The sequence below is a fragment of the Rattus norvegicus genome, chromosome 12 (assembly GCF_021556685.1).
Source record: "Rattus norvegicus strain SHRSP/BbbUtx chromosome 12, alternate assembly SHRSP_T2T, whole genome shotgun sequence".
In the NCBI taxonomy this organism is placed as follows: Eukaryota; Metazoa; Chordata; class Mammalia; order Rodentia; family Muridae; genus Rattus; species Rattus norvegicus.
In genome coordinates, this window is record NC_141545.1 from 24,779,289 (window position 1) to 24,790,001 (window position 10,713).

Below are 10,713 nucleotides of genomic sequence, written 5' to 3' on the forward strand. Positions count from 1 at the left end.
TGGTAAATCTCTTTAGAGCGTGGCTGTGAAATTCTTCTGTCATAAGAAGCATGGTTTCATTCCTTCTGGATCACTGTGGATGGTTTCCTGTGTACCCACAAATTTTTATTATAAGGTGACCTGCTGACTATCAAATATTAGGACAGACTGGACTTAGGAAAAATTTCCCATTTTAGGAGAGAATCGAGAGTGCAGAATGTCAACATGGAAGGAAATGAGAAAGTGAGGGCATACAGTTGGGCTTGTGAGTAAAGAAAGCTCAACATGGGACCCAAGCAAGCCATGCTCTGACACTTGATGTGAAGCATGTGGGGAGGGGTGGGCTCTGGATGAGATGTCAGCATCCAGAGAGTAGGAAGAGGAGAAATCTGATTCTCAGGCTATGGGTTTCAATGAAGACCGTGGCCCTTACATCTATTCCAGTGACCTACACCCTAGACATAGTCTACACTCTCTAAGAAGTGTCAGGAAGGGAAAAGGATGGGGGCTCAGCAGACACACTGAGATGGATTGTGGGAGTAAGATATTTATTAACAGTGTCAATAACTCCATGAGCAGAGAGAGAACAGCACAGCCAGGCTCTCAGGCCCAGAGACACACAGGAGGACCTTGGTTCCAAGGAAAGGGTATCTGAGCCCCCATGGCAGAAGTGGGGGTTATCCAAGAATGATTTTCACAGGAGAATCCTGCAGCCATTAGCTCTGACTCCCAGCGAGAAGACATGGAAGGCTGTGGGATGCAGGGTGTGTGATCACCAACACCTACTTTGATGTATACTTGCCTCCCAGGTGAGAGATCCTAGCACTGGGGAGCCTGTTGTTTAAGGAATAAAAGATTATTTGTCACCATAATCTGGAGGCCAACCATGAGGCACAGATGACAGTGTTCTCTATGTTCCATTTGGGTCCCCAGAAATCATTCCCAGGTCACTGGGCTAGGCAGCAGACTCCATTTCCGACTGAGCTATCTCCCTGGCATATACTATGTTTCTTCCTTAATGTGTAATTTAAAATATTTCAGGTAACATCAATTTGGAAAATATTATGTCCATGATTCATCACCTTGAGTAATCCCCCTCGTTTTTAAAGACACAATCTTTCACAGGCCTGAACCTCACGAGTTGTTCTACATTAGGTGTTCTGCCAATATGTCTCTGCCCGTCTCTTGCTTGACCAGGGCTGGGATTGCAAATTCCTGCCACATCCCTGGGCACAAGCTCCTGATCCATCAAACTCAGGTCCTACCCCTGTGCCATGCGTTTCTGACTGAATCATCACTCTGGCTCTCTTCCATGCCTCTCATAATGAACTCCCCATCAGCTCCTCTTCTGTCCCTTGAGGTGACAGGCACTCACCTTACTAGGCTTGAGGCTTTACTCTGCTGGCCTGTAGGAGAAGAAACTATGTCAGTGGGTCAGCCACACTGGTTCTCATTCCTGCCTCTCAGCTGTTCTCTGTGTGCAGACAACAGGAGTGGATGAGAGCATCACACATGTCTGCTGCATCCAGGCAGGCAAAGGTCTGAGAATCAACAGGACCTGACACCAGGAGTCTGCCTAATTTCTGTACAACACAGCATGTCAGATGACTACTAGTGAACTCACCCATATCCTGTCTCCCTTTCAGTCCTTTTCCCTACTCTACTTTCTTGACACATCTCTGCCTTCTCTGCTCTGCACTCACTGTGTCTCCCTCTTGCCTCCCTGAAACCTTGCTTTCTAGCTGTCCCTCTCAGTGTAGGTTGCTGCATCCTGCAGTTTCAGACTCAGGGATTTAATTCCAGTCAGACTTCTGCAGTCATTCAGGCTGCTGCTCTTCCACCTCTCAGTTCTTCTACTTACAGTAACAGGGCGCAGAGCCTGTCTGAAACAGTGGGATGCACATTTAAATGTTCATTTGTAAACTCCCATTACACTCCACCATCTATGCATCTCTATCCATATCCTGTAGTCCCAACAGTTTTAAATCAACTCTGACCTCAGTTCACATGTAGGTCTTGTGTTGAGTGTACAAGACATTTGGAGACCAGTGGCCTACAGCTTGCTATGTAACTGTAGATAGACTTGAACCCCTGATTCCCCTCTCTGGATTTCTCAATGGCTGGAATTTTTTGTCCTCCTCTGTGTCTCCATTTTTATTTCTAAGAGTACCCATGAATATTTGAAGACAAATAATTTATTTATACAAAAATGTAATGGGATTTTGCAAAAGAACATTGTATTTTCAAGTGTATGTGTGTGTGTGTGTGTGTTTGTGTGTTGTGTATGTATGTGTGTTTTGCAGGGACATAATGTATAAAATTTTCCGTTCTGCCAATATACTTGAATTTAGAGTACTTCTTTAATCTTTTTGTAAAATTTACTTTGAACAGAGCATAACCACATGTGAATATTTGCAAATGTGAACACTCATGTGCTGCTGGAGGACAACCATGGGCATTTTCCTTTAGGAGCTGTCTGTCCTCTCTGGATTGTGAGACAGGTCAGTCATTGTTCTCACCCTGTAGGTAAGTTGGGCAGAACAGGGAGCCGCAAGGATCCTAGTGTATCAGGCTGTCCTAGCATCTGACAACTTTTTTTTAACAACTTGAGTATTTCTTATTTACATTTCAATTATTATTCCCCTTCCCAGTTTCCGGACCAACATCCCCCTAGCCCCTCCCCCTCCCCTTCGATATGGGCTTCCCCTCCCCATCCACCCCCCCCATTACCACTCTCCCCCCAACAATCACGTTCACTAGGTGCTCAGTCTTGGCAGGACCGAGGGCTTCCCCTTCCACTGGTGCTCTTACTAGGCTATTCATTGCTACCTATGAGGTTGGAGACCAGGCTGACAATTCTTTTTTTTTTTTTTTTTTTGGTTTTTTTTTCGGAGCTGGGGACCTAACCCAGGGCATTGCGCTTCCTAGGCAAGCGCTCTACCACTGAGCTAAATCCCCAACCCCTGACAATTCTTTATATGGCTCCTGGGATGATGCTCGTGTGACTGTTTGTGGAAAAATCACTTCAACTGAGACACTTCAATGGGTGTTTCATGATTTCGCTGAGGAGGGTTAGTCTTCTGGTGTCCAACTCTTTTGCTTGTTGTAGTGTTAAGTTCTCCATACACATTTCTTTCTCTTTCTGTGTCTATTCATTTCCATTTTAGCTACACATGCCCAACTCAAAGAGGTGTCTCTACTCATACATATCACTTCCTGTAACAGGTTGTCTGCAAAAGCTGGTCTACCCTCATTTCTTCTACAGCAGACGAACAGTCACCCCTGAGGTTCCTGTGTGCCTGCTTGAATTCCACAGGAGCAGGCACTGTGTTCATCTGCATTTGCTCCTCTGATTTCCAGGTGGCCAGGAAGGACAGCAGGCTCCATGCAGTTCTTGAGGAGTTCAGGCACATTTCCCTCCTTCTGATCTCTTTACTGTTCTCTGCCCTTCTCCATCTCCCACAGCTTAGAACACTCCCAGCGGGGAAGCTTGGGTGAGGCCTCTCCTGGACCACTTACCTTTGCTTCCACCACAGGAAGATCATCCATCCATACAGGGGGATGATGACCACAACTTTGGCCAAGACCATCCCAACCATAGCTCCCAGGTTCAGCAGTGAAGGATTCCTCTGGTCCCTTTTGTCCTCCAGGCCAGCTGTGGGGACTGCAGAGGGGATGATAGAGGGGCTCCCCATGGTAGTATTGAGAGCTGTGGAGAGATGAGAAGTGAGAAAATCTTCCCGGAATGAGGTGAGGAATGGGTGAGTGTCACACCTTGTCTCCTCGGTTGGATGTGGGATGCAGAACAGCTGTTAGAAGTTCACACAAGGACGGGAACACATGCTTAAGGCTGAGGCTCCAGAAGAGTAAGCTCAAAACACAGTCCCTAACTGTCCTGGCTGCGTGTTCACTAATTTTCATTGGCTCACAGATAATTAAGTTAGAAAAAATACAGCGATTTTTTTTTTGCTTAAATGTATGTAACATACACATATGGTAAGTTCATAATGAGTTTGCTGCTTGGACCCAAGAACCTGAATTTGGTCCCCAATATCAATACCAAGAACCTGGTGAAGTGTGCATGACCCTTGATCCTAGCCCAAGAGACAGAGGCAGGCAGAGCCCTGTGAGTGGACAGGTAACCTGGTCTATGTGTCTAGTTCCATGTCAAACAGAGCCAAGGGAGCTGTAATCCTAGTGCTGAAGAAGTGGAGACAGACGTGTCCCTGTGGCTCACTGGCCTGCCAACCTAGCCTCCATGAAAAATTTAATTAAAGCCAGTGAGAGAGCTTGTCCCCCAAAGTAAGGTGGATGTGACCTTAGGGTCTCTTCAAGCAACTACATACATAAACATATGTACACACACACACACACACACACACACACACACACACATACACACACACACACACATCTGCCTTTACAGACGCACATGTTCATACACACTGAATACGCCAAAATGTGTAAAAGAAAAAACGCAATTTTAGCTTTTTGTGTGCAGCTCTCTCCAGGATACAATACATTCCTTTGCTTGAAACACATAACTGAGATATTTACCTATTTGCCAATTCTATCCCAGGGGTTTTTGACCTGGGCATCATTATCCATCATGGATTACATATCAGGTATCACTCATTTCACGTATTTCATTGTGATTCATAAAAATAGGATAATTAAAGTTAGAAGTACCAATGATATACTTTTAGGCGTGTGGGTATCCAGAACATGAAGAACGGTATAAAAGATTTGCAGCTTTAGGAAATTAGAGAATGACTAAACTAGACACATACATAAAATGGTTCCTATCTGTCTACCTCCAGGCAGCAACTCTAGTACAGGTCAACATGATAGCTGTAGCCTGCACAGATAACTGTGCTGTACACGTCCTCTCATAGTTTGGCTTAGGACAGTCAGGAGGCACCTCTGCATGTGGTGGCACATGCTCTACTGTCCACACTCAGGAGGCAGAGGCAAGGCAGATCGGTGTGAGTTCGAGACCAGATGGGTCTATATACTGAGTATTGGAAAAGCCAGGGCTACAAGCTGAGAAACTGATATAAAATAAATAAACAAGATAGGAAGGAAACAGGAAATAAAGAAGTACTCACATTTAAGAAAGTGGGGTTGTGGGGAGCAACAGAGAAAGGTTGAAGGAAACAATGCAGCAACACACAGGACCCAGACTCTCTTGGTCCCTATGCAGGAACACAAGTCACTACAATGGGCTCAGGGCTCTCAATCAGGGGACTCCAGTTCCTTCAGCACCAGAGGGGCTGGAGGGATCAGAAGACAGAGCAGCCACATCTTGGAAATGGAAACACTTTCTTAATCATGTTCTAATGACTGAATAGACTGGGGAGAGAAGATAGGTGTGTCCTGGGAAACTATGAGGTGAAATGAGGGACTATGGTGACATGTGCCAGTTACAGTTAGACCTGAGAACACCAGAACATCCAATGGCCCCTACTCTATGTTCTGTGCTGACATTGGAGCTATGTGAGGATGCTGCACAGAGGTACCAACTAGAGCCCTGCCATAGAAACAAGAGAGTCGGCTCCATCCTGGAGATTTATATTCACCTTGAGGTCACAGGTGAAAGAGGGCAGGACTGTAGTTAGTTTTGGGAAAATAAGGGTGTGAACTATGGGGTACTGAAGCCTAGAGTCCTGTCTGATTCTGTCTGAGCAGAGGATGACAGACATAGGAGCAGCAAAGACTTCTCCCAACTGCAAGGAAAGATGCTGGTGGCAGATGTTTGGACGGGACCGAGGGAAAGGAATATGAAAAGAAGCTCAGACTTGTGGACCCTGATGTGATATCTAGGGAACAAGGAAGCCACAGGTGTCAAAGCCTGAGTCATGGTGACTCACCATGAGTGATGAGATTGGTGCCAGGGACTGACTGCAAAACCTTCATGCCTTCTGTTGTTTGCAGAAAAACTCGGCCGAAGTATGTGGTCTGGTCATTCTTCTTCAAGTTCAGGATTCTGAGGACACCAGATGTCTGACCCTGTGTCCAATTCACAATAACCCGGCCCTTAAAATGCTCATGAATGAAACGCTGGGTGGAGTTGTAGATGAATTCCCCATGGAAGTGCTTCCATTTCCAGGCTATGCTCATCTGCGGATCCGTGGCCAACTCCCAGGGGAAGTAGAAGGAGAAGGGGATCTCGATGGAGCTGCCCTGGACTCCAGAGATGTTAGCTGGTTGGTTGAAACCAAAGTCATTTACTCTTGTGTATCCTGCTGAGTTGCCTGGGAAGGACAGGGAGAGTCTGAAGCCACTGCAGGGATTTAAAGGACAACCCTGAGCATCCTGAGCCTTCATCTGAAGGGAGGGGTGGGACACAAGGCAGGACTGTCCCTATGGCTGCAGGGACAGCAAAAAGAGGGAAGGGTTGGGTTGTGCTCACTCTGAGTGCTGAGCTCTCTTAGGAAAGAGAGGCCTGGCTGGCTCCTCTACCAGACACTCTACACAAGACACCCACTTTTCCCAGCCACTCTGTCCCCTCCTCTGGTTCAGTCCCTGCTAATGAGGTCCCCACCACTCACCAGTGTGCAGACATGCCGCCGACAGCAAAAGAATGAGGATTCGAGCCATAGCCAGATTCTGTTCAGGAAGTGAGGCAGGATTCTGTTCAGGAAGTGAGGCAGGATTCTGTTCAGCAGGGCCGTCAGGAAGTCGAGGATGCCCTGACTAGGGACACTGGGGCACTCAGCAGTCCAGAGAGAATCAGGGTAAGTAAAAATACATGCTCAGACATTCTCAAGGGGAAGACTGAGTTGGGCACGACCATCTCTACCTCCTTTTGGACAGCAACTTCCTTTACTGATCTGGCTGCTTCTTTTCCGATGTTGCAAAAGATCCACCCTTGTGGTTACTGACAACATGGCAGTGTTCTTGGACCCAGCCCCCACTTTTGGTTGGGAGACATATCCTAGCCCTTGGCCTAGCTGTTTCTCCTCTCTTCCACCTTGACTGTCTACCTTATCTACACTATTCCATTTCCTAAGTGACTTGTAATCTCTCTGCCCCTTTCCTCTATATTTCTTCCTTCCCTCCCCCTCCTCAATCTCTTTTGTATTGTGTCCCCCACTGTTGCAGTAAAAAAAATTTTTTAAATAGTTTCTTTTATACCACATTAGTGCCAGCGCCATAGGGCCACATGGCATCTGTTGGATATTTTCATTTCAGTCAACAAAGCTTCTCACACACTATGTTCCATCCCATTTCACACTGCCGATGGCTAATCTCTTTGCCTAGCAACAATCTCTCCAGCCATCTAGTTCCCAAGACAGGTTGACACGGTGCCGGACGTACACATCCCGATTCCATGGTAGCCCAGTGTGTCCAGTCACCACACAATCTCTTGAACTCAATTAAATCACCACAAGAAAGAACACACAACACAATAACCTCTGATCCAATTGATAAGATATAAATGTCCACCTAAATAAGATATAATTTGCTCATCTAGACACATAAAATCCTGTACACATCCATCCCTTAAGAATAGTCATAATGGGTTGGGGATTTAGCTCAGTGGTAGAGCGCTTGCCTAGGAAGCGCAAGGCCCTGGGTTCGATCCCCAGCTCCGAAAAAAAGAACCAAAAAAAAAAAAGAATAGTCATAACAACTGGTAAATGTGGAAAAATCTCAACCTCCGCCTCCATGTTCCCTGGGCTGCCCTCCCTCCCGCTCCAGTCTTCTCCTCCTCTAAAACTTTTCTCCTACCCAGCTTTCCTTTTTATCTAATTGCAGGACTCATTCTATCCTATACCTGCCTTCACCTACATAATGACATCAACCTATATTTCACCCTTTCTGTCTAATTATTTAAAAAAAAAAAACTTTATCTCAAATAAAGGTGAGCACAACTATTATCATTTTGTAAAGTAAAAGCATAAAATATACCTGTATGTGTGTCTATGTGTGTGAGTTTCTGTGTGTCTGTCTTTGGGTGCATGTATTGGTTTATGCATGTTGAAGCTAGAGGAGAGTCTAAGGTCTCATCCTCCTCATTTTTTGCATCAGGCTCTCTCACTGACTCCAAGTTTCCCGTGGAGGCTAGATTGTCTGGCCAGTGAGCTATACAGACAAGGCTGTCTGCACTTCTTCAGTCCTAGGATTACAGATCGCTCAGCTCTGTTTGGTGTGGAACTAGACACGTAGACCAGGCTAACTGTCCACTCACAGAGCGCTGCCTGCCTCTGTCTCTTTTGCTAAGATTAAAGGTCTTGCTGGCCTCTTTATATGAACACTAGAGATCAAATCTGGTTCCAAAGCCCAAGCAGCAAACTCACTATGAACTGATCATATCTGTATGCTACATACAATTATGTACAAAAAAAATCACTGGCTTTCTTTTCTGTGACCCATTGAAAATCTGTGGACACACAGCCAGGACAGTTATGGACTGTGCATTGTAGCTTACTTTCTAATAGTCACAGCCTTAAGCATCTGTTTCCTTCCCTGTGTGAACTTCTAAGAGATGTTCCCCATCCCACATCCCACAGAGGAGACAGGATGTGACACTCACCCATCACTCCCTCATCCATCGAGGGTCCGCTCACTTCTCAACTCTCCCCAGCATTCAGCACCACCATGAGGAACCCCTCCATCATCCCCTATGCACTCAAGACAATTGGCCTGGAGGACAGAGTAGGCCAGAGAAATCCTTCACTGCTGAACCTGGGATACATGCTTGGGAAGGTCATGGCCAAAATTGTGGTCATCATGTCCTTTAGATGATCTTCCTGTGGTGGAAGCAAAGGTAAGTGGTCCAGGACAAGCCTCACATGAGCTTCCCCACTGGGAGTGTTCTCAGCTGTGGGAGATGGAGAAGGGCAGGGAACAGTAAAGAGAACAGAAAGAGGGAAATGTGCCAGAGCTCCTCAAGAATTGTATCCCTGGGACCTGTTGTCCTTCCTGACCACCTGGAAATTAGAGGAACAAATGCAGATGAACACAGAGCCTGCTCCTAAGGAATTCAAGGAGGCACCAGGAGCCTCAGGGGCTGACTGCTCATCTGGAAAGAGCTGTGGCTGTTAAAGAAGATCTGAGGGTAGACCAGCACAGTCAGACAACATGTTACAGGCAGTGATAGCTATAAAAAGGGACACCTCTTGAGTTGGGCATATTGAGTGAAACTAAAATGGAAATTAAAAGCATGGTGTGTAATAGAATCACAAACAGTCAGAAATGTGGAGGGAAATATTAAAACTATAAGAAGCAAAAAAAGTTGGACACTAGAAACCTAACACTCCTGAGCAAAATTACAAAGCACCATCTGAACTTTTGGCTCAGTTGAAATGTTTGTCCCATAAACAGGGATATGGGCATCATCCCAGGAGCCATATAAAGAGTTGTCAGATGATTGGACAGTCAAAGACACTAGGATCGCTGGGGCTCAATGAGCTGCCAGCCTTACATAGTGGGTGAGACCAATGACTGACCTGTCTTACAATCTAGAGAGGACACCTCCCAAAGGGCAATGCCCAAGGTTTTCCTCTATCATCCACATGTGTGTACATACGCAAATATGCACATGTGGAAACAAACTGTCCATAGTAAAGTTTTTAAAACATTAGGGAAATACTAAAAGCACAAGTATATTTGCAGAATGGAAAATTCTATACATTATCTCCTTACAACACAAAAACACTAAAAATATAATGCAGTTCAGTTTTGAATTCCAATTGCATTTTTATAAAATTAAATGTTTTGTCTCCTAAAACTCGTAAGTATTTTAAGAAAGAGTAATGGGTACAAGTTGGGGGACACCATAATCCCAGCACTAGGGAAGGGAAGGGAGGAGGATCAGGAGTTCAAGGACATCAGCAGTTACAGCAAGCTGTAGGACAATGTACACCACTGAACACACAGCACAAGAGCCAAGCATGGACTGAGGTCAGAGCAGATTTAAAGCCGTGGGAACTAGAAGACTACAGGATAAGAACACAGATGCATAGATGCTGGCCTGTAACGGAAGTTTACAAATAAACATTTAAATGTGCATCCCACTGTTTCAGACAGGCTCTGCCCTCCACTACTATAAGTAGAAGCGCTGAGAGGTGGAAGAGCAGCAGCCTGACAGACAGCAGAAGTCTGACTGAGCTTCAGACCCTGAGACTGAATCTGCAGGACGGTAGTAGCCTGCATCAAGAGGGAGAGTTGAAGATTCAGATTCCATGGAGGCAAAGGGGACACGTGGTGTGGAGAGAACAGAGAAAGCAGAGATGTGTCAAGAGGTTAGAGCAGGGGGAAGGAAGGGAAGGGAGAAGGAAGGGAAATGAGTCAGTACACTAGTAGGCATTGCTCTGACTTGCTGTGTTGTACAGATCAACTGACCACTACCCTCAGGTCCTGGTGAGTCTTAGTTCTGTCCCTGCCTGGCTGAAGCAGAGCTGTTTGCTGCCCTGGTCCCCTCCTGTTGTCTGAACACAGAGATCAGCTGAGAGGCAGGACTGAGAACCAGCATGGCTGACAAACTGACACAGTATCTATTCCTACAAACTAGCAGAGTAAAGCCTAATCCCCAGCAGGGTGAGCACCTGTGATCTCAAGGGGCACTGAGGGAATGTGGGGAAGTTTATTATGACAGACATGCAAGGGAGCCATAGAGAGGATTCAGTCAGAAAAGCACGGGACATGGGTAGGAGGACCTGAGTTTGATCCCGAGACTACACGTTACAACCCAGGGATGTGCCAGAAATTTGCAATCGCAACCCAGTC

General features: G+C 46.0%; 1 protein-coding gene across 2 annotated transcripts; it reads right to left on the bottom strand.

The window, feature by feature from the left end:
• Positions 1–510: 510 nt before the first annotated feature.
• On the bottom strand, positions 511–6,601 carry LOC148002252 (paired immunoglobulin-like type 2 receptor beta). Of its 2 annotated transcripts, none has more exons than XM_087579705.1 (5): positions 6,531–6,601; positions 5,850–6,233; positions 3,499–3,688; positions 1,355–1,385; positions 511–813 (listed from the first exon to the last, which is right to left on the bottom strand). In XM_087579705.1, exons 1-4 carry the CDS (start codon positions 6,577–6,579, stop codon positions 1,373–1,375), a joined length of 636 nt encoding a protein of 211 aa, XP_087435831.1. In that variant the 5' UTR covers positions 6,580–6,601; the 3' UTR covers positions 511–813; positions 1,355–1,372. The 2 variants fall into 2 exon arrangements, with proteins under 2 accessions (XP_087435831.1, XP_087435832.1); XM_087579706.1 differs by having other exon boundaries at positions 5,850–6,262.
• Positions 6,602–10,713: the final 4,112 nt, after the last annotated feature.

Excerpts from the sequence above, each read along its gene's own strand:
- LOC148002252 (XM_087579705.1), bottom strand. The coding sequence starts at position 6,579 with ATGGCTCGAATCCTCATTCTTTTGCTGTCGGCGGCATGTCTGCACACT. Across the intron at positions 6,234-6,530 it reads GGCGGCATGTCTGCACACTG|GCAACTCAGCAGGATACACA; the intron begins GTGAGTGGTGGG and ends TGTCCTTCCCAG. Across the intron at positions 3,689-5,849 it reads CACCAATCTCATCACTCATG|CTCTCAATACTACCATGGGG; the intron begins GTGAGTCACCAT and ends ATCTCTCCACAG.